This window comes from Salmo trutta, chromosome 28 (genome assembly GCF_901001165.1).
Source record: "Salmo trutta chromosome 28, fSalTru1.1, whole genome shotgun sequence".
NCBI classification, from domain to species: domain Eukaryota; kingdom Metazoa; phylum Chordata; class Actinopteri; order Salmoniformes; family Salmonidae; genus Salmo; species Salmo trutta.
Window position 1 is genome coordinate 39,708,909 of NC_042984.1, and position 22,327 is coordinate 39,731,235.

The following is a 22,327-nucleotide window of genomic DNA, read 5'->3' on the forward strand; positions in this document are numbered from 1 at the left end:
ACACTGTCTCTCACCAAGGGACAGAGATTAGCCTGCTTCTGCGTCTCAAAATGCGTCTCTTCAGGCTAGAGGGAAAGCAGCCGTATATGCAGTTTGGATCATATTTCTGTGGTGGGTTTCTGTGCATCATTAGTCTACCGTCTCTCATCTTGATGGATGACCCCGATGTTTAAAGAGCATCTCTGTCTGCACACAATGCAGTGGTCTTGAATCTTTCAATAGGCTTTTTAATTATTAAACACACATGAAATATGCACAGCACATGGTGGTTATGTGCTTGTATGTTCAGCTCTCAATGCAGAATGCAGACAGGGCCCCATGGTCCAAACTCTTAGCAGTCAAACTGCACCAGAATTAATCAGGTGTGGCTCGAGTCGATGTGTGTGTTGCCATGTAGGCTATGCTCTGTAGGTGTGTGTGTGAATGAATGTGCATGACGGTATTTGATTATGGACATGACATCCTGCAAGAACAAGACATGAAAAAACAAAAAACAGACAAGGGATGTGAAGAAACCATTCCTTTATTGGTGTGAAGTCCCAGTCAGGAGGGGCTAAAAACAGTGCTCTTCACCAGACCCATGTCCACACACTCACGTGGGGTGTGTCGAATGTGGATTTTTTTGGTGGGGACAAAAATTACTAAAAAAAAAACATTCACTGCTTACTTAGACTACAGCAGTACTCATTACTTTCTCTGGGATGGGGTGGAGTACTGAACTTAAAAGGGGTCAAGGTTCAAAACCACATTGACAGTTATTATTATTTGATTCATACTTCTTATTCTCAGAGAGGGAGAGCGGGTGTGGCCAGAAGTGCTTCCCTGTTGATGTTTCCATGACAATGGTGCCGTGGCACCGGTAGTGGTCTACTTGGCGTTGGCGGAGCTGCTGAGCATCTTGCGGACGGCCTGCACGATGGCGTCGCGGTCGATGCCGAAGATCTTGAGGAGCTCGGTGGGTGTGCCGCTGCGGGGAACGTGGTCCACGGCCATACGGTGCACATTGAAGCCCGTCTCATTTACCACAGCTGAACACACGGCCTCTCCCAGACCCCCTAAATAATTACAACCACATGTCAGTCAATCACATTTATATGGTAGCCCTTTTTATAACAACATTTGTCACAAAGTGTAAGACTAGGGAGCACTATTTTCTGGGTCTTCATAGGACAAATGTGTTAAGTGCTAAGACTACATCTTACATCCTTCTCTAACTCCTTTGTGTCCATCTTGCTGAGTGGTCTGTCTTTGTGCAGTGAAACCCTGCTTTGCTGTACAGCATGTACAGTAGCTGGCCAGTCAGTCCAATCTATACATCGATTTTGTCTTCCAATCCACTGACCTTGTATCACTGACACCTCAATGGCCCACTAAGCATCACTGGGACCTGAGCCTCCCTGACAGGCCTGCCACCACCCACTCATTGACTGACGATCAGGCCGGGGGTGGCGAAGGGGGGCCGGGGGTGAGAGAGGGCGTTCTACCACTTTACTGTAGTAGCCATCTGCACTATGGGGGTTCTTGAGGCCTGGGTCTCTCCATACAGCCCCTCTTAACACCCCAACCACAGCCTCCCCTTCCTCTCCCTCACATATGGTCCTCCCACCCCCTGTGGTTCTGAGTGGACGCCCACCCCCGTCCCCCACCTCGCATGCTCACCTGTCATAATGCACTATTCATGCTCATGTATAGATGGGGGTGGGGATTGGGGGTTGTCACAGCATGGGTTCTCTCGTTTAAAAAGAAATGTTAATTTAACTAGGCAAGTCAGTTAAGAACAAATTCTTATTTACAATGACGGCCTACCCCGGCCAAACCCGGACGACGCTGGGCCATGGGACTCCCAATCACGGCCAGATGTGATACAGCCTGGAATCGAACCAGGGTGTCTGTAGTGACTGATGCAGTGCTTTAGACCGCTGCACCACTCGGGAGGTTGGGGGTTAGTTAATGTTAAGATGCTGACTGTGGCATGGCTGTGCTCATTCCTTTTTTTTGTTTAGTTCCATCAACGGACTGTATAAATCCCAAGGGACAAATAAGGCAACTGTGCCAAAATAAAACCACACACACACTTTTTTCCCCCCTTCCTGTTTTCTAGGTCAGTGAAAGCCCAAAGGCCAGAGCAGAGCTGAAGTGGAAAAACACTGAGGGACACTAGTCTCTTCTCCTCCTCCTCCTCCTGCACATGCTCAAATACTGCAGCCATGCCACTTCTCAATATCAGAGAGCGTTAACCACAAATCATAGTAATGCCTGGCAACTCCATAATGTTATATCTATTACTACATACCTCAGAGGCACTCCACCACATACGCCACTGGAATAAGATAACCTGAGTTCAGAAGGCAGCCTGTGTGCGCGCAGAGTACCCACCCTCGTAGTAGTGGTCCTCCACTGTGATGATGCGTCCCCTGGTGGCCTTGGCGTGCTCAACGATGGTCTTGGAGTCCAGAGGCTTGATGGTGAAAGGGTCAATCACTCGAATGTTGATCCTCTCTGATAAACACAAGATCATACACTTAGCCACAGGAAAGGACTAACAACACTCAGTCAACGTGAAATAATAATTCCTCTTAACCAATACAAAAGTAGAGAGATATGCAGACATTTGTCAATTCCGGAGCACTCCGACTCTGATGTTGGGGTGTAAATGCTTATTAAAAGAGTGCCACTATCAGCCACCACAGTTGGGGATCAGGGATGGGCAACTTTCATGGGGGTGGGGGACATAAAAAATCTGAACTCATCATGAGGGGCCGCAGTTGCTTGTAGGTCTGGGGACCCACATCCATATACACCTCCCCCATTGCGAGCAAAACATTTTACTGACCCCACTCTTGACAGTGGAGAGAACTTTGTTTTACGTTTTAGAGTTCATTTCGTGCAAATCTACACATTTTGCCATGGGGTGTACAGAAAATGTTGCAGTTTTAATGCAAGTTCGCTGCAATTCTACACATTTTGCCATGGGGTGGAGAATAAAATGTTGCAGTTTTACAGCTAATTTCCTGCAATTCTACACATTTTGCCATAGGTTGGAGAGAAATATTTGCAACTTTTAATATTATATCTGAGTGAGTCTAACAAAATCAAATGGGGGCCTCCCAGCAGGTAAACTGACCATGATAACGAGTTTAGATGGCTAAAAAAGTATTCAGACCACCTGACTTATTCCACATTTTGTGATTCAATTTAAAAAAAATCCTCATTAATCTAACACACAATACCCCATAATGACAAAGCGAAAACAGGTTTAGAAATGTTTGCAAATGTATAAAAAAAACCCTGCCTTATTTTCACAAATATTCAGACCCTTTGCTATGATACTCGAAATTGAGCTCAGGTGCACCCTGTTTCCATTGATCATCGTGCATGTCAGAGCAAAAACCAAGCCATGGGGTCAAAGGAATTGTCCGTAGAGCTCTGAAACAGCATTGTGTCGAGGCACAGATCTGGGGAAGGGTACCAAAAAATGTCTGCGCATTGAAGGTCTCCAAGAACACAGTGGCCTCCATCGTTTTTAAATGGAAGGAGTTTGGAACCACCAAGACTTCTTAGAGCTGGCCGCCCAGCCAAACTGAGCAATCAGGGGAGAAGGGCCTTGGTCAGGGAGGTGACCAAGAACCCAGTGGTCACTCTGACAGAGACCCAGAGTTCCTCTGTGGAGATGGAGAACCTTCCAGAAGGACAACCATCTCTGTAGCACTCCACCAATCAGGCCTTTATGGTAGAGTGGCCAGACGGAAGCCACTCCTCAGTAAAAGGCACATGACAGCCTGCTTGGAGTTTGCCAAAAGGTACCTAAAGAACTCTCAGACCATGAGAAACCAAGATTGAAATATTTTGGCCTGAATGCCAAGCGTTACGTCTGGAGGAAACCTGGCACCATCTCTACTGTGAAGCATGGTGGTAGCAGCATCATGCTGTGGGGATGTTTTTCAGCAGCAGGGACTGGGAGACTAGTCAGGATTAAAGGAAAGATGAACGGAGCAAAGTACGGAGAGATCCTTGATGAAAACCTGCTCTAGAGAGCTCAGGACCTCAGACTGGGGCGAAGGTTCACCTTCCAACAGGACAAAGACCCTAAGCACACAGCCAAGACAATGCAGGAGTGGCTTCGGGACAAGTCTCTGAATGTCCTTGAGTGGCCCAGCCAGAGCCTGAACTTGAACCTGATCAAACAAGCGTTTCGCTACACCCGCAATAACATCTGCTAAACACGAGTATGTGACGATAACATTTGATTTGGATTTGACATCTCTGGAGAGACCTGAAAATAGCTATGCAGCAACACTCCCCATCCAACCTGACAAAGCTTGAGAGGATCTGCAGAGAAGAATGGGAGAAACTCCCCAAATACAGGTGTGCCAAGCTTATAGCGTCATACCCAAAGAGTCGAAGCTGTAATCACTGCCAAAGGTGCTTCAACAAAGTACTGAGTAAAGGGTCTGAATACTTATGTAAATGTGATATTTCAGTTTTAAATTTGCAAAGATTCTTAAAACCTGTTTTTGCTTTGTCATTATGGGGTATTGTGTGTAGAATAAGGCTATAACGTAACAAAATGTGGAAAAAGTCAAGGGGTGTGAATACTTTCTGAATGCACTGTATATATACAGTATATATCTCCATCCGAGGGCCTTCAAAAGGGGGGGCGGGCCGCCAGTTGCCCATCCCTGCTCCAGATCATGATGAACGGTCCAATGCCTTAATGGGACAAATCTCACAACAAAGTGTCAGTATGTATATTTGTGTGTGTGCGTGCATGTTTGTGTGTGTGCGTGCATGTTTGTGTGTGTGCGTGCATATGTCACTCAGAAGACGTTGATGCCATCAGTGCCTGGGTAAAGAGCACATTTACTGACAGCAAACGAGTTACTGTGACGGATCTATGTGACTTTCCAAAATGACGCTTCTGTACCCTTCTTTAGCATTTCAGCAGCTGCCAGTGCCTCATGAAGGGTCACGCCCGCTCCGATCACAGTCACATGATCATCGTTGGTCTTGTACACAACCTGGTGGACAAGGGATGGAGGTTTCTATTATCTAGGCATATTTCAATTAAAATAATGTAGCAAGCATGTAAGTACTTTAAAGACAGTTGTAAGTCCTTAGAGGGGCAGTGCAGTAAAAAAACAAACATAATTGGTCTCCGCACCTTCGCCTGTCCCACATGAAAGTCCTCGTTGCTGTTGTAAAGAACAGTGTTCTCTGGGCGACTGGTTCTGATGAAACACACACCCTGAAGCACAGATGGAACATGTCAAATCAGCCTCTGGACTTTCATTACCTTGTCATTTATCAGACCGGTTTCTTAAAACAGCCATACTCAGCAAGTGTGAACGCAATATATTTTGTTTATTTAACCTTTATTCAACTAGGCAGTTAAGAACAAATTCTTATTTACAATGACGGCCTACCACCATATTGCAGAGTGAGCGCAAAGCAAGAGGCAGATGTGATAGAGAGGGTTCAGAGTACCTTTGTGTTGGCGGCCAGCTCCACAGCTTTCTCAGTGGACACGCCGTCGCTAGGGTAGAAAACGGTTGACGTGGGAATGGCTCTGAACATGGCAATGTCTTCGAGGCCCATCTGAGAAGGACCATCCTCTCCTAGAACACACACGCACGCACGTACGTACACACGCGCAAGTCAGACAGAACAACACTTGGAGTGTTTGGGGCTGCTGAAGGTGAAAGCTACAGGGCAGGCATGCGTTCAGTGGGGCGAGTCGGCGTGGGCATGCAATGTACCTGAGGAACCAAAAGGAAGCCTGGCCGCCCCGCCACCACCACTTCCGAGACACAGAAAGAGAGAGGGAGGGAGGGAACGAGTGCTGGCCGGTGCCACACTTGATACATTAATAGATGGAAGGAAGATGTGAAGAAACAAAAGCAAAGTTCAGGATTCAGGAAATAATACAGGATTATACGACGCGAGGTCAACAACGAGGGAACGATTCAACCCACTGCAGGAGTGTTACCAAAATGTTCGATCGAAACCAACTGAAGCCAAAGGCCCTCTCCACCTAATAAGTTTTAGGGGAAGCACTATGTGACAGTAAGTCAAGTCTTCTGCAGTGGGCTGAATCGTTCCCAGAGGAACAAGTGCTGAGAGCTACGTCAGGGTCACAGTGAGGAAGTCACAGGGGTCACTACACAGACAGTTCACTAGGGGGGGGGGGGGTTAAAGGTCAGTGGGCGGACTGACCGATGGACACGCCGCAGTGGGAGCCACACAGGTTGATGTTGCTCTCTGAGATGGCGGCCATGCGAAGCTGGTCGTAGGCACGCGTGAAGAAGGTGGCGAAGGTGCTGGCGAACACCACGTTGCGGTCCCGCGTGGCACAGCCCACCGCAATGCTCACCTGACAGAGGAGGAGAGGGAGGAAAGCCGTGTTCATGATTAAAAAGACCAGATAGAAGCCTGAGCAACTTGTGTTCTCACAGTCTGCCCAAAGTGCCTCACGTCAATCCTTAGACACATAAGCAGGGAGCCAGCATCTTTCAATTCATATGGGGGAAATGTTCTGTTTGTCCAATTTAATTTCTTGTTAGCCCTGAGAAATCCCATTCCCCATGAGGCCTTGCTAAGGGAATGGGGCCTGTGTGAGACATTGTCAGTGAGAGCTTTTACTCACGAAAATACAGTGCATTGGTGGTTTAAACAATGCCATGTACATTAGGTACAGCAAAGCAAAGTGTCGTTAGCTAGCATAGAGCATTATCGTTGTCAGACAAACAACAAGAGACTTAGAAATCCAACAAAGCATTCAAATGTTCCAATCCCTTAATAATATTTGATGTGACAGCACGGCGACGGTAAATAATTCATCAAAATAACATCTGATCTATATTTTACTTCTCTATTGTGTGTGGGAGTCACAACGAGTCACAGGCCACAACACAGCTCCATTAAACCTGCCAATGATTCCTCTGAAGGAACTGCCGCTGGAATCGTGCCGAGACATTACGAATTAATAGGTCTCTTAGCCAATCAGGTAGAAGGATCCAGGCCCTAGAAGTGCGGGTGTGGCACTCTGTATGTCAGAGGTCAATAATTCACATATGAGGGTGGAAAGAAGCAGAAGAGGCCGGTTTCTACAGCCGTTCAAATACAAAGACATGCCAGGCCTACAGTACGAATGGTCTGGATGGAACTTTGATAGTAATTTTGGGTTGACGTCATATAGTGCTATCAATAACAGCTTATCATTGTTATTTTAAAACATATTTTTTTTTACTTTCTTTGGAGAGACATTAACTATCTCTTATGAAGATTTTGTGAGCAGTACACTTCAGTTCAGCCTACTAGACCTAGACTCGGGTCAGATACGGGGCATTGGGTGTCAGCTAAGCTTACCATGTTCTGCTCGGCAATGTAGCACTCGACGTAGCGTTCGGGGTGCTCGTTCTTAAAGAGCTCCGAGAAGGTGGAGTTCTTGGTGTCTCCATCCAGAGCCACCACGTGCTCGTTGTAGCGGCCTAGCTTAGCCAGAGCCATGCCATAGGCCTTCCGCGTGGCAATCTGGAGCCAAACACAACCAATGGGTTAGTTCATTAAAAAAAACAGGTCAGCGTAGCCGTCCATCACCATTCGTGTAAGTCAAGATAGTGCCTGTGCCTTGTTCCAGGACTTAAAGCATCGCTCTCTCAAACGCTCTTGCTCCCTCTCAAGTACACGCACGCGCGCAAACACGCACCTTCTCTCCGAGTTTGTAGCTGGGTGCGCTGGGCATGCGAACGTTCCGCAGGCTGACGGGCGGGGCGTCCTCAGTGGGCGTAGCGGGGTACAGGCGCTTATTACTGTTGATGATGCGCGCCTGGATGTCCTTCAGCACCCCCTCAGCCATCTCCTTGGGCAGGGGCTTCCCATGCCAGCCCATCTTGTCCTCCACAGCTATAACACACACAGGGAACATGATGAAATACACACACACCACCTCACGCACAGCAAATACGGCTTTAGTATGTATATAAGCTGTGCATCGATTGGTGGGCAATTAGCTTTTCTTCTATATCCGTTTGCTGATATCAGCATCGAATGGTAAATGACAACGAATCGTAAATGACATACTCCCCCCCCATCACAAAGCCTTACACGAGTGGCCATCAAAAGACAATCCCATAGGTCAGGGCTCCACATCAAAAGCCCTATTCTCGTGACGACAGCCAGACAAAGGCCAGTGATCTGAGTATGTCCTACACATGCTGAGGGATTAACAGGCTGCTGCAGCTAAATGTCTAATGCACTGCCCAGATTACCACAGGTTTAGGTGCCCCTCAGAGAAGACAGGGAGGGCTGATTCAGGTCCATCAGACATAACTTTATGTCTTTTAAGGGACAGGCACAGATTATACCTTTTTGATTTTAGGATTAGTGGGGTTTGATAGTAGGTATTGATTACAAAGCAGCAGCCGAGCACCACAGACATTTTTGAATGTGAATGGGTAGAGGGGAGTCTGTCAGTATCCCAATCAAGCAGTGTTAGTATATTTCAGGAAAAGGTAGTGCTGCTAGCAGGGTTTCCATCTCATCCCCCCTTGGTATAGTATTAGGGTTTGGTTAGTCTCTGGGTGAACCCGTCTGTACTAATACCTATAGGGGCACATGGGATTCGGTTTCTGGTGAGCTGTATTACTGATGGGGAGTGTGTACCTGGGATTCCCTTGCCCTTGATGGTTTTGGCTACAATTGCGGTGGGCTGGTGACGGGGTTGGCTCAGAACCTTAGTCAGCTCGTCCACACTGTGCCCGTCCACAATGATGGCATTCCACCTACAAACACATACACACACACCAGGGAAAAATTGGTGGGAGTCATTTACATTTTCAGGCCCACTTTCACGGTCTCTAGGCCACACATTTTCTAGGACAGACTTTCTCCCAGCACTCACCCGAAGGCTTCGCAGCGTTTCTGGTACTTCTCCACGTGGTGCTGCAGGGGAGCTGGGTCACTCTGGCCCAGACGGTTGATGTCCAGGATGGCCACCAGGTTGTCCAGCTGGTAGTAAGAGGCGAAGGCCATGGCCTCCCACACCGAGCCCTCAGACATCTCCCCATCACCCAGCAGGCAGTACACACTGTAGCTACGGAGAGACAGACACAGACAGACAGAATTAGACGCAAGATCACAGCAGTAAAGCTTTTGTAATAAATAAGATCACAGCAGTAAAGCTTTTGTAATAAATAAACACTAATAAACATGTAGAGTTATATGACTAATCCACAATTTTCAATTGATTACCACTTGATTGACTAAGGGATCACAAAAGGTGCAGAACAATAACACTCTCCCTCAACATCTCCTCCCCTTCCGGCATAAATTTTTCCACACAACCCCCACCCTTCATCTTCGAAATGAGGCCCCCCTTCAACCGCCCTCCCCGATACAGAGCGAACAGGAACAGTTCAAACCCTCTCAGAGCTCCCATCATCCTGCATGGTTAACAGGGCCTGACAGCTTTCCAGTCAAATAGACACATTCTCATTAAAGCGAGAAGATAGGCTGAGACACAACGCATTACGCTACGCATTCCGAACCGGACAACATTCCGGAGCCCAGAGAGGGAGCCACAGACACCTGGACCAGATACCGTTTAACATCCTCCCTCCCGGTTACTCTCAGTTAGTCTCGCCTCAGGGGAGCTGCAGCACCTCTCACTACTCACAGACAGACAGAAAGCCCTTCCCTGCACCAACACACTGGTTAAACCTCTGAGCTGCAATGCAATTTAAAATCAAATCAACACAATCTAATAGGCTTACATCATGGTACACTACATGACCAAAAGTATGTGGACACTTTCTCGTCGAACATCTATTTCCTTAATACGGAGTTGGTCCCCTCATTTGCTACTATAAACAGCCTCCACTCTTCAGGGAAGGAACTGATGTTGGGCAACTAGGCCTGGCTCGTAGTCGGCGTTCCAATTCATCCCAAAGGTGTTCGATAGGGTTGAGGTCAGGACTCAGTGCAGGCCAGTCAAGTTCTTCCACAGCGATCTCAACCATTTCTGTACAGACCTTGCTTTGTGCATGGGTGCATCGTCATGCTGAAACAGGAAAGGGACTTCCCCAAACAGTTGCCACAAATTTGGAAGCACAGAATTGTCTAGTGTATGCTGTAGCGTTAAGATTTCCCTTCACTGGAACGAAGGGGCCTAGCCTGAACCATGAAAAACAGCCCCAGACCATTATTCCAATTCCACCAAACTTTACAGTTGACACTACGCATTCAGGCAGGTAGCGTTCTCCTGATGTCTGCCAAACCCAGATTTATCAGTCGGACTGCCAGATGGCAAAGCATGATTCATCACTCCAGAGAACACGTTTCCACTGCTCCAGAGTCCAATGGCGGCGAGCTTTACACCACTCAAGCCAACGCTTGGATTTGCGCATGGTGATCTTAGGCTTGTGTGCAGCTGCTCAGCCATGGAAACCCATTTCATGAAGCTCCTGTCGGTTCTTGTGCCGACATCGCTTCCAGAGGCAGTTGGGAACTCGGTAATGAGTGTTGCAACCAAGGACATACGATTCTTACGAGCTCCGCGCTTCAACACTCGAGGTTCCCGTTCTGTGAGCTTGTGTGACCTACCACTTTGTGGCTGAGCATTTGATGCTCCTAGACGTTTCCACTTCACAATAACATCACTGACAGTTAACCGGTGCAGCTCTAGCAGGGCAGAAATTTGAGGAACTGACTGGTTGGAAAGGTGGCATCCTATGACGGAGCCACATTGAAAGTCACTAAGCTCTTCAGTAAGGCCATTCTACTGCCCATGTTTGTCTATGGAGATTGCATGGCTGTGTGCTCAATTTTATATACCTGTCAGCAACAGGTGTGGCTGAAATAGCCGAATCACTCATTTGAAGGGGTGTCCACATACTTTTGTATATGATACAATAGCAGTGTGTTGACTGACTGGTTGTTATAACATATGAGTTGATGATAATGGTGATTATGTAGCTCGTTAATTACATGGACAAAAGTAGATATCAGAATATGAATGGATAAATTACTATTCTATTGTTTTGGAGGAATGACACTGTTTGAAGAGAGCTATTTACACAAAGCCAAAAGCTTTTCACAGATTAACGTTTTGCCATCCCTAATAAATCGCTGACTGTCAAAGGCTATGCCGACAGGGCATTAGGTCGGGGCAAAAGCCATACTCTTAAGACAACCGTCACACACACACACAATGGTAAGCCAACTGAGGTAACCCTTCAAATGTGCATAACGGCGTGTGTGTGTAAGTATGCGCTTAAGACAACACACAGGAGAGTGTATCCTACACATTCTGAGGGATTACTGGGCTTCTGCAGCTCTAAACTCTAAAGCACTGCCTGGATTAGGTAGGAGTTTGGGTGCCCCTCGTAGCACAGAGATCGAGACCTTGTTCAAACACACAAAGCCTATGAAAGACAATAGGTAATAACCACATTTAAAATACACCTCCATGCGTGTAACAGGATAAATACGCAGTCTAACCTTTAATTTAACCTTCTATTTAGACAGGTAGTGGATCAACCAATATTGTATTTTACCATAATGCATTGGTTGAGGTGAGTAGTCTAGTCTAAAGCTGATCTCTTCAGACAGAGAGTCTCACTCACTCACTCACTCACTCACTCACTCACTCACTCTCTCTCTCACTCTCTCACTCACTCTCTCACTCTCTCTCTCACTCTCTCTCACTCTCTCTCACTCACTCACAGCATTGCCCCAGGGAGAGGGCAAGGTGAGAGTATTAGAGGGGTGAGAACATAACACATCAAACTGACAGCTCACAGTCCAAACCTGTACTGAGAGCCCTCAGGCCGTTCTGTCAAACATAGTCCCAACGACAGGGAAACGTTGTCTCCACGCACACCCTCGTGAACCTGCGCCAAATTGTTTTGATCAGCTAAGCATGGATAATCATATTCAAACTCTATTTGCTGAATCAATTAAACAGGGTACTGTCAGTGAGGTTTTAAAGCTGTAATGTGGCATTTTGACTCACTAATCCTCACCCTCCTGCTAAATGTATTTGACACATACAGTCATTTGATTCATAGTTCACTTCCTTTTATCCGTGACACTGGCCTAAGAATGTAGGGCCGTATGTTTTAGGGTCACCGACCATAAGAGGAAGATTTTGGAACAAAAGCAGTCATACATGACAGACAAGTCAGAGTTGAGTCTGGATGCTGCAGTAGCTCCTTGAGAAAGAGAGAGCGAGCGAGAGGCGAGGGAAAGAGCACGCTCTCTTGTTGTTGTTGATTTGATTAGGATCCCCATTAGCCGACACCAATGGCCCCAGATAGTCTTACTGGCACATGATGAAAAATACATTGCAGACTAGATACTTTACAATTTACATACATTAACATGTAGTGTGTGTTTGCATCTATCAGTTACACATATGTGTCAGTACACACATACAACAAGTAGGTCACATGGGGGAAGAGGCGTTGTGCCGTGAGGTGTTGCTTTATTTGTTTTTTGAAACCAGGTTTGCTGTTCACTTGCACTATATAAGATGGGAGTTCCATAAACTCATGGCTCTGTATAATACTGTACTTTTCCTTGAATTTGTTCTGGACCTGGGGACTGAGAAAAGACCCCTGGTGGCATGTCTGGTAAGTGTGTGTGTCTGTGCTGTGTGCAAGTTAACTATGCAAACAATTCTCTTAGCCAAGAGACTGGCATGCATAGTATTGATATTAGCCCTTTGATTACAATGAAGAGCAAAACGTGCAGCTCTGTTTTGGGCCAGCTGCAGCTTAACTAGGTCATTATTTGCAGCACATGACCAGATGACTGGACAGTAATCAAGACTTGCCTTGTGGAGTGTGGTGCAGAGCATCACAGACAGATCTCTCCCAATCTTTACAACCATTGAGTCAATATGTTTTGAACATGACCATTTACAACCTTAGGTAACGCCAAGAAATTTAGTCTCCTCAATTTGCTCAACAGCCACACCATTCATTACCAGATTCAGCTGAGGTCTAGAACTGAGGTCTAGAACTTAGGGAATGATTTGTATCACAGATACAATGCAATTAGTTTTAGAGATGTTCTGGACCGGTTTATCACTGGCCACCCATTCTAAAACTGACTGCAACTCTTTGTTTAGGGTTGCAGTGACTTCACTAGCTGTGGGTGCTGACGCGTGCGTACAGGGTTGAATCATCAGCATACATGAACAAGCAGGTCATTGTTTATTGCCAGGTCATTGAGAAAAGAGTAGAGGACCAAAAGAGCTGCCCTGCGATACACCACACTTTATATGTTTAACATCAGAGATGCTTCCAATAAAGAAAAGTCTGTGTTCTATTAGATAGACAGCTCTGATTCCACAATATGGGAGAGGTTTTTCAACAACAGGTTATGGTCAATAATATCAAAGACGTTACTGAAATCACAGTTCCTGCTCAGCCCAGTCAAAACTGTTCGCTGCTCTGGCACCCCAATGGTGGAACAAGCTCCCTCACGACGCCAGGACAGCGGAGTCAATCACCACCTTCCGTAGACACCTGAAACCCCACCTCTTTAAGGGAATACCTGGGATAGGATATAGTAATCCTTCTAACCCCCCCCCCCAAAAAAAATATATAGATGTACTATTGTAAAGTGGTTGTTTAACTGGATATCATAAGGTGAATGCACCAATTTGTAAGTCGCTCTGGATAAGAGCGTCTGCTAAATGACGTAAATGTAAATCTAACAGTACAGCTCCCACAACATTTATTTCAACCAATCATCAGTCATTTGTGTCAGTGCAGTACATGTTGCGTGCCCTTCTCTATAAGCATGCTGAAAGTCTTATTAATTTGTTTACAGAAAAATAGCATTGTATTTGGTCAAACACCATTTTTTCCAACAGTTTGCTTAGAGCTGGCAGCAAGCTGATAGGCTGGCTGTTAGAAACAATAAAGGCCGCTTTACCATTCTTGACTTTGGCTTCCCTTGAGGCCTGAGGACAAACCCTTTCCTCTAGGCTCAGATTAGAAATATGACAGATAGGAGTGGCTATAGAGTCAGCTACCATTCTCAGTAGTTTTCCATCTAATTTGTCAATGCCAGGAGGTTTGCCATTATTGATCGATAACAAATGTTTCCACCTCTCCCACACTAACTTTACAAGATTCAAACGTACAATGTTTCTTTCATTATTCGTTTAATGCATGAGAACGATGGCTCACTGCTTGTTGTTGGCATTTCCTGCCTAAGTTTGCCCACTTTGGCAATGAAATAATCATTAAAATAATTGACAATATCAAATGGATTTGTGATGAATAAGCCATCTGATTAGATGAAAAATGTAGTTGAATTTGTCTTTCAGCCCATAATTTAATTCAAAGTACTCCAACGTTTTTTTTCCATAATTCTTTAAATCATTGATCTTGGCTTCATAATACAGTTTCTTCTTTTTGTTAAGTTTAGTCACAAAATGTCTCAATTTGCAATAAGTCAGACATATTAGCCACTCCTCTTGCCCCATCGCTTTCAACCATACAGTGTCACGCCCTGACCTGAGAGAGCCTTTTTTATGTCTCTATTTAGGTTTGGTCAGGGTGTGATTTGGGTGGGCATTCTATGTCCTTTTTTCTATGCTTTGTATTTCTTTGTTTTGGCCTGGTATGGCTCTCAATCAGGGACAGCTGTATATCATTGTCGCTGATTGGGAGTCATACTTAGGCAGCCTGTTTTCCTTTGGGGTTTGTGGGTAGTTATTTTCTGTTTTGTACATTTTGTGACCTGACAGAACTGTTGGTTGTCGATCATTTTCTTGTTTTGTTTGAAGTGTTTCTTATTATTAAATCATTAATATCAACACTCACCACGCTGCGCTTTGGTCCCCTTCATCTACAGACGACAAGCGTTTGAGTTTGAGTTTGAGTTTATTCTATTTTTACAGGGACAGTGCACATTAATCAACGTTTCAGTAAAGGTGCCGGTTTTAGCCAGCCAGCTAATTTTCAACCGCAGTCCCTGGGCAGGTTATTAAAAACAATTACAATATAGACAATCATAGAACAGTGAGCACACGCAGAGTAACATAGGACAAGCAAGACATAGCATACAGACAGAGCAACATAGGACAAGCAAGATGTAGCATACAGACAGAGCAACATAGAACAAAAAGCAACAAGACAAAATCCATAAAAACAAAGTGTTTCCACACCTCACAAGCTACAGACAACATGGAAAGCGGCAATACACAGCTAGGGATTATGTTCACAAATCTGATTGACCTTTAGCCATGTCTTCATGCATTTTGTGAAAGTGTGATATGTGGTGCAGTTATGTGTGTCTGATGGCAGTGTATTCCAGACATGGGACGCTCTCACAGAGAAAGCGGATTTACTAAAGGTGCTTTTCCTTAAGGGAACTATACAGTCACCTCTCATGGCAGACCTTGTGGATCTGCTGCCATATGTTTGGATTTTCTGTTTAACAAAAGTACTGAGTGGAGGGGGAGCTAGGCCATTTAGGATCTTGAATACAAGACATGCGTCGGTGTATTGCACCAGATTTTCCCAACTCAGGAGCTCATGCTTTCTGAGGATGTAACAGTGATGATGGCTATTGGGCTTCCTATCGAGCACTTTGAGAGCCTGTTTGTAGACAGACTGAATAGGTTTTAATGTTGTATAGCAAGCTTGGGTCCAACTAGTCAAGCAGTATGTTAAGTGGGGGAGTATCATCGATTTGAAGTACAGTCTTGCTACCTCTGTGGTCAAACAATTTCGTATAAATCTGTTACATACAGTTTTTCAATTCCTCATCCATCCATGGAGACTTAACAGTTCTAACAGTCAGTTTCTTAACAGGTGCATGTTTATCAATAATTAGAAGAAGCAATGTCATAAATTAATCAAGTGCAGTGTCTAGATGCTCCTTATTGTTTACATCAAATATTGTTTACATCATCCACATAAGAGTCACAGCAAAATCTTTTGTATGATTTCTTATACACTATTTTAGGCCCAGCTTTAGGAACCTTGGCTTTCCTGGATTAGCCACTATATTGCGATCACGGCATCCAATGGGTACGGATACAGTTTTAGAACAAAGTTCTACAGTATTGGTAAAAATGTGATCGATACATGATATAGTTGATAGTTCCTGTAGTGTTTGTAAACACCCTGGTAGGTTGATTAATAATCTAAACCAGATTACAGGCACTGGTTAAAGTGAGAAGCTTCCTCTTGAGCGGACAGCTTGATGAAAACCAGACAATATGCAGGTCCCTAAGAAAGTAGACCTCTCTGTTTACATCAAATACACCATCTAGCATTTCACATACATTACCTAGATACAAGAAACAAGAAGAGGCTTTAGAGGAGGCAGGTGAACCTGCAACCACAACACCTTAATAACACTTGACATAAGATCTTCTCTAAGCATTACAGGGATATGGCCCTGAGTATATACAGCAACACCTCGCCATAGGCATTCCTGTCTCTTCAGTAGATGTTATATGCTTGTATTGCAACTGCTGTATCAATGGAATTATCTAAGTGAGTCTCGGAAATGTCTAATATGTGAATGTTATCTGATGTTAGCAAGTTATTGAATTCATGACCCTTATTTTTAAGGCTATTATATTAATATGGGCTATGTTCAGGTCTTTCTTGGGTAGCTTATCGGAGATAGACATAATATGGAAAACAACTAACAAAGGAAGGGTTGGTAGTGAGAGAGATAAGGGAGTGAGAAGAGCAAAAGAAGGAGAAGAGGGTGGCTCTCTCACAGCCCTGGTTATTAGAGCAGAAGAATTGACTGAACAAAATGCAGAGAAAACGCATCCAACCCATCCCACATATACGGCAGACTGCTCTGTTATACAGTCTGAAAATGAAACCAGAGAATAGCAACTAAAAAATCCTATTAAAACGTTTTTCAAAGTCTACCCCTAACCCCAAAGTACAGCTCAGCTGTCCTCTACTGTTCTAGCTTTTTCTATGGATTCAGATATAAAAGGGGACTCTGCTTTTGTCATATACAGACAGCCGTAGACAGCGTTTCAGGCTCCACTGTGCCAGTGTTCACATGGCCGTTCTAGAACTCGTCTCGCACAATAAAGAAGCTGGCTTCCAAACCATGTTCAGCAGTGAAACGGCAGGCCTCTCCCCACGCCCCTACATACAAGACCAGCTATGGCTGTCAGCTTGCATCTACTCTCCGTAACGGCGGTGAAATGTCAGATGTCAGCTTGTCTTATTGTTCGCGGAGAGTGCGCACCATGACTAGAGGTGTGTCTGTTGTGTCCACGCATGCCTTTGTCTATGAACGGGCCGGCTTTATGCCTACGTGTGGGGGAGTATCACAGTATACTTTCATCGTGGGCGCATCTGATTTATTTCATTGCACGTATTTCCTTGCGCTCACTTCCCTTTCTCTATGCTATGTATCGGATTATTTGTGTGTTGGTCTGTCTGTCTCTTGTGTGTTCTTGTATAGCCAGACAACGTATGACCGCGCATCTAAAGAATGACCTTATATGGGTGTCGAGCATGTCACTGAGTCCTATGCTGAAGTCCATATAATGTGTGGGAGAATGGTCTCTCACCTGGCCTTGTCAAAGTATTTCCCAGTGTAGGCCATCCCGCAGGCAGCCCCCAGACCCTGTCCAAGAGAGCCGGTGGCCACATCCACAAACTGCTGCTTCTGTTAACACACACACACACACACACACACACACACACACACACACACACACACACACGTTAGACATTACACAAACACATACTAAACATGCATTACACCAACAAACACACACTACACATTAAACAAAGTCATCAAACATTACATCAATTACGCCGTTAAATTGCACCGACAGAAACTAATCCCACACAAAGACTACATAACACACCCACATTCAGTTCTCATTACCATCAAAATCACATACTGGCCACAAAACACACACTTCCTCTCAAACACACTTCCTAAATATACACATTCATTCAGTGGTCATATTAACAGCTCAACAGGGTAAATCAATGTGTAAGCATTAGATGAAGAGACGCCGAATCTTAATTGAGGGAATCAGTGGCTTACTCATGCATGAGTGGACAGGGCATGGCATTACTAGGAAGTTACTGGGCGTGCACACAAAAGGGGCCTTGGACAGCCTGTCTGTCACACAAGCACATACAGTCTACACTCCAGTATATAGTGTATGTTGTGTGCTCAGACTTCCTCTCTTCAACAAGGGAATACCAGTGCTCTGATAAAGGGACAAGTAGGGCTTCGGAGGATAAATTTGACTGTTTAACAAACAGGTACAAAAACAGTCATGGGTGAACGGGGTCTGCGAGTGAGAAAGGGCTAAAGATAAGCCAGGCTTTTAAAAGGCTGACTCTCACTGTGTCAGTGGAGTGCAGAGGTTATTTGTGGGCTAAACAAGGTGGTGTCGTGTGGATCGACAGGTCACTTCCTGTTCCCTATTCTCACCGGCACAGGGTGTCCCTCCAGGATGGAGTCGACCTTACGGAGGTTGAGCAGTTCGCTCTCCTTCAGGTAGCCTGTCTCGGCCCACACCGCGTAAAGCACCGGGGCTGCATGGCCCTGGAGGAGACAGAGAAAGAGGGACAGAGTTAGAGAGAGTGAGAGTGAGAGTGAGAGTGAGAGAGAGAGAGAGAGAAAACAGTCTCGCAGATACAAGTTACGACTTTGTTACCATCGCACACAGACATGACCTCATGCAGACAGAACATGCACAATGGACCCTAGTTACCGTAAACAAACTTCAACGATTCACTACAACCATCTTTTACAGCCGAGCTGTTATTCCCTATGTTAGACTCTCACATACAGTATCACACTCGGTGCCTGGAACACTTTCATTTCTTGGATTGAGAAACTCATCCCAAACGTTCTTCCTTCCACACCTCCTAAATGAATGATATTCCAGTAGTCCCAATAGGATTACATCCCCGCCTCCCGGTCAGTCTCCTAAAGGTCCCAGGTCTCTGCTCCAGATTACATGCTTACTCTACAAATTGGGCCTTTAAAAACCCTCAATCATATGGCTGGCTCTTCCCAGCACAGACTGGCCAATGCAATCTGACGGGTTAAAAATCCTATGAACATACAGCTTTCCATCAATTCATCAGGTCGATTTTTGGAAATGGATTGAGTTTGATACAGAGCCCTTGAGCTGGCTACGGGTTCTAACCACTCTGCCAATCTACTCTGACAAACTTGATAAACGGAGTCTGATGCCCAGGCGGGCGACTGAAAGACAGATCAAGTGTCCCACATCTGTCCAATGAGGCTAATGAGGTCATGACGGAAGGGGAGGGGCTTAGCTACTACAGTAGGGTAGTAGAGGTGAACATGGAGGCACTGCTTCTGAATGGACTTGGCAGACGTCATACTTTATCACAGACTCAATATCAATCGAATTTAGACAGGTCGAGCACAGAGGCACTAAGGTTAAATCACTTCAAATAAATAAGGGAAAGTGTACCTTTGGAAGCCTTCACACTGTGCATGTAAACATTTCACCACTATCTGGGCCTGGGATGCCTGTATTTCCCCGGAGGGAGGTTAAGGGGTTAGGGATGTCTAGACGGGTTGAGAGTGGTACCTTGGAGAGGACGAAGCGGTCGCTGTTGATGTTCCGGGGTTCCTCAGGGCGGTACTTCATGGTGTGGAAGAAGAGCACAGACATGATCTCTGCCACACTGCAGCATGATGTGGGGTGACTGGAGGCCAGAGAGGACAGGACAACGGGTCAGACCAGGGCTCTGACTGACACATGCACACACACAAATAAAACACACACACTTTCACGTGCTCAGCTCACACTGAAGTGTGTAGCTGGAAAGTGTCACACACACACCAAATGACCTACAATCAGTATAGACTACTACATCGCCCTCCAATATTTCCAGTAGACACACACATACAGACACGTTGACAGTCAGAGCCAAGACTTCACACACTGTTGGAAGATCAAAGGAAACAAAGGCCTCTTCAGCTGCATTTGATCACCTAGACTTAAACTCTGATATTCATTCTTCACTGAGTGCTGGGGTAAGCCTATAGTAGTCTGTGTACCAACTGTAACCGTCATCTTGTAACACACAAGATTCACAACAATCAATCCACTATTTGCCTGTAACACAAGGCAGACCTTCTTCAATACATTCAGTCAGGGTTAGACAGTTACCCAACACTTTAGATAGTTTTATTACAGCTGACCACAAAAACCCTTGTTTTGTTTATTGCCAAAACTCCATGCTTGAAGCAAAATGCAAAAGACATCAATATAAAAACGTTATTTGAAAGCATCTATAACATGTGAGATTCCTAACAGAGCGTGGCCATTTATAATACTTCACCATAGCACAGGTGTCAGGTACCCACCAGAATTATTATTTTTATCAACCTGAAACGGAAAGGTGGTCAAAACAGACAAACAATGACTAAAATAAATATGTGTTTTAAGTAAATCATCAATGAAAAGACAAATAAATGAACCTCAAAAAATTAAGTATAATTCTGCCTTGGCATTATTTGTCGAAGTGGAATTAGAAACATTCACTAAAAGGTTGTGTCCCTGCTTATAATGCCTCTAATAACATATTTTATGTGAGCTGTTTACTATACTGTAATAAATAGGGCTAAGGAAATAAGAACATCGAATGAATGAATGTCTCAAAATAGAAATAACATGTGTTCTAACAACATTTACCGCTATCTGGCATTTTTCTTAACCCCAATATCGTGTGCCCCCCAAAATATACAAAGGACAAGCCTGAAAAATAATTATAGAAAGCGAGGGCATTGGTTGGAGATTGCCCAGGTCGCGGTGGACCGACGAGCATCAAAATCAGCCCGTCACCAATCGTTTCGCTCTGCGAAGAGGATGGGAGGTGAAGGCTGAATATACGCAGGTGCGTTGGAGCGCCAGGCACGAACGCGGTCCCTTTAGTTGCGGCGGACGAACCCCACGTCGCCACCACGTGTAACGACCCATTCATTATTGAATCACATTGAAGGGGTTTTCGCTCACATCTTACATAACCAGAAAAAATATGAATTCAAAGATTTTTAAAAGTCCTACCATTACGCTAATGCACGTTCGAAAATAATGTATCAATGCACCTGCAACGAGTAGTCTATTTTTTTATTTTTTTATTTAACTAGGCAAGTCAGTTAAGAACAAATTCTTATTTACAATGACTGACTACCCCGGCCAAACCCGGACGACGCTGGGCCAATTGTGCGCCGCCCTATGAGACAGCCTGGATTCGAACCAGGGACTCTTGCACTGAGATGCAGTGCCTTAGACCGCTGTGCCACTTGGAATCCCTATCACAACATAATAAGACATAATACAATTGCTGCATATTTTATCTACATCTATATGTATTAGCATGGTTTAAAAACCCAATTTCATCCATGTCAAATATTTATGCCAAATGAACAGCTAAAATTAAGAACAGTAGCCTTTTCTGGAGCGATGCGTAATATACGCACACAATGTCCAAGCCATAGCCTGCATGGACACCTCATTTCGCGCATTTATTTTTCTGCGTGGTTCTTACCCACTGCCTGCAGCAGTTGTAGCCTTGATAGAATTGATCCTGAGCCGGTTGGCGATGTTCCTAAGCGTCTGCAGGGTCTGCTGGTCTGGTTTGTGATAGTCCTCCATCTGTGCGCACTTCTGTCAAAAATACACTTTAACTAAGTAAAATACTGTCCGGGATAAAAACACGAACAACGTCAGGGTAAAGACTAGGAAAATCGCCTTGAACCTGTGCGGGGGATAGAGTCAGAGAGAATTACAGAGAGAGGGGCGTTGGTAAACCTATGAATATGGCTAATCTAGAGCTAAAAGGAGAGATAGACCGCACACGGGCTCAACGACCACAGAGTGCGTGTGTGTGTGTGGCAGTGCAGGCTACACATGGGCGAAGTGGCGGAGGCGGAGTTGCCAAGGCCAAGTGCAATGGACTTACTGTCACGCCCCCCCCGTCCCCACAACGCGTCAACACTGTCGCTCGTACTGCAGGGCAAAACAACAGAGGTGGCATCGGCATAATGAGCTGTCGTAGGCTACTCTCTGCTACTTTTGTCAAAGATCAGGGAAAAGTGCAAGATTGCAATTGCATAAACTGTAGGTAGTTAGCTATACGAGTCATTTCGTCTCCATTGGTACAGGGGTTCCCAAACTTGTTCACTCGTGCCCCCCTTCCAGCATTGGGGAACATCCTGTGCCTGCGCTGTGGGATGTTGAGGATGGATGGGGGAAGAGTTCAGAAATGACACTATACTAACTAACCTAGGCTAATGATAATCTATGCTCCCAATG

General features: G+C 45.2%; 1 protein-coding gene across 1 annotated transcript; it reads right to left on the bottom strand.

Moving 5' to 3' along the window:
• Nucleotides 1–505: 505 nt before the first annotated feature.
• LOC115166215 (transketolase) lies at nt 506–21,912 on the bottom strand. The gene is made up of 14 exons (XM_029720010.1): nt 21,561–21,912; nt 19,595–19,712; nt 18,457–18,570; nt 17,573–17,670; nt 8,900–9,091; nt 8,662–8,780; nt 7,706–7,902; nt 7,366–7,530; nt 6,214–6,370; nt 5,485–5,615; nt 5,162–5,245; nt 4,925–5,018; nt 2,377–2,499; nt 506–1,055 (listed from the first exon to the last, which is right to left on the bottom strand). The coding sequence occupies exons 1-14, from the start codon at nt 21,665–21,667 to the stop codon at nt 868–870; spliced, it is 1,887 nt and encodes a 628-aa protein (XP_029575870.1). The 5' UTR covers nt 21,668–21,912; the 3' UTR covers nt 506–867.
• Between the last annotated feature and the right edge of the window lie 415 nt (nt 21,913–22,327).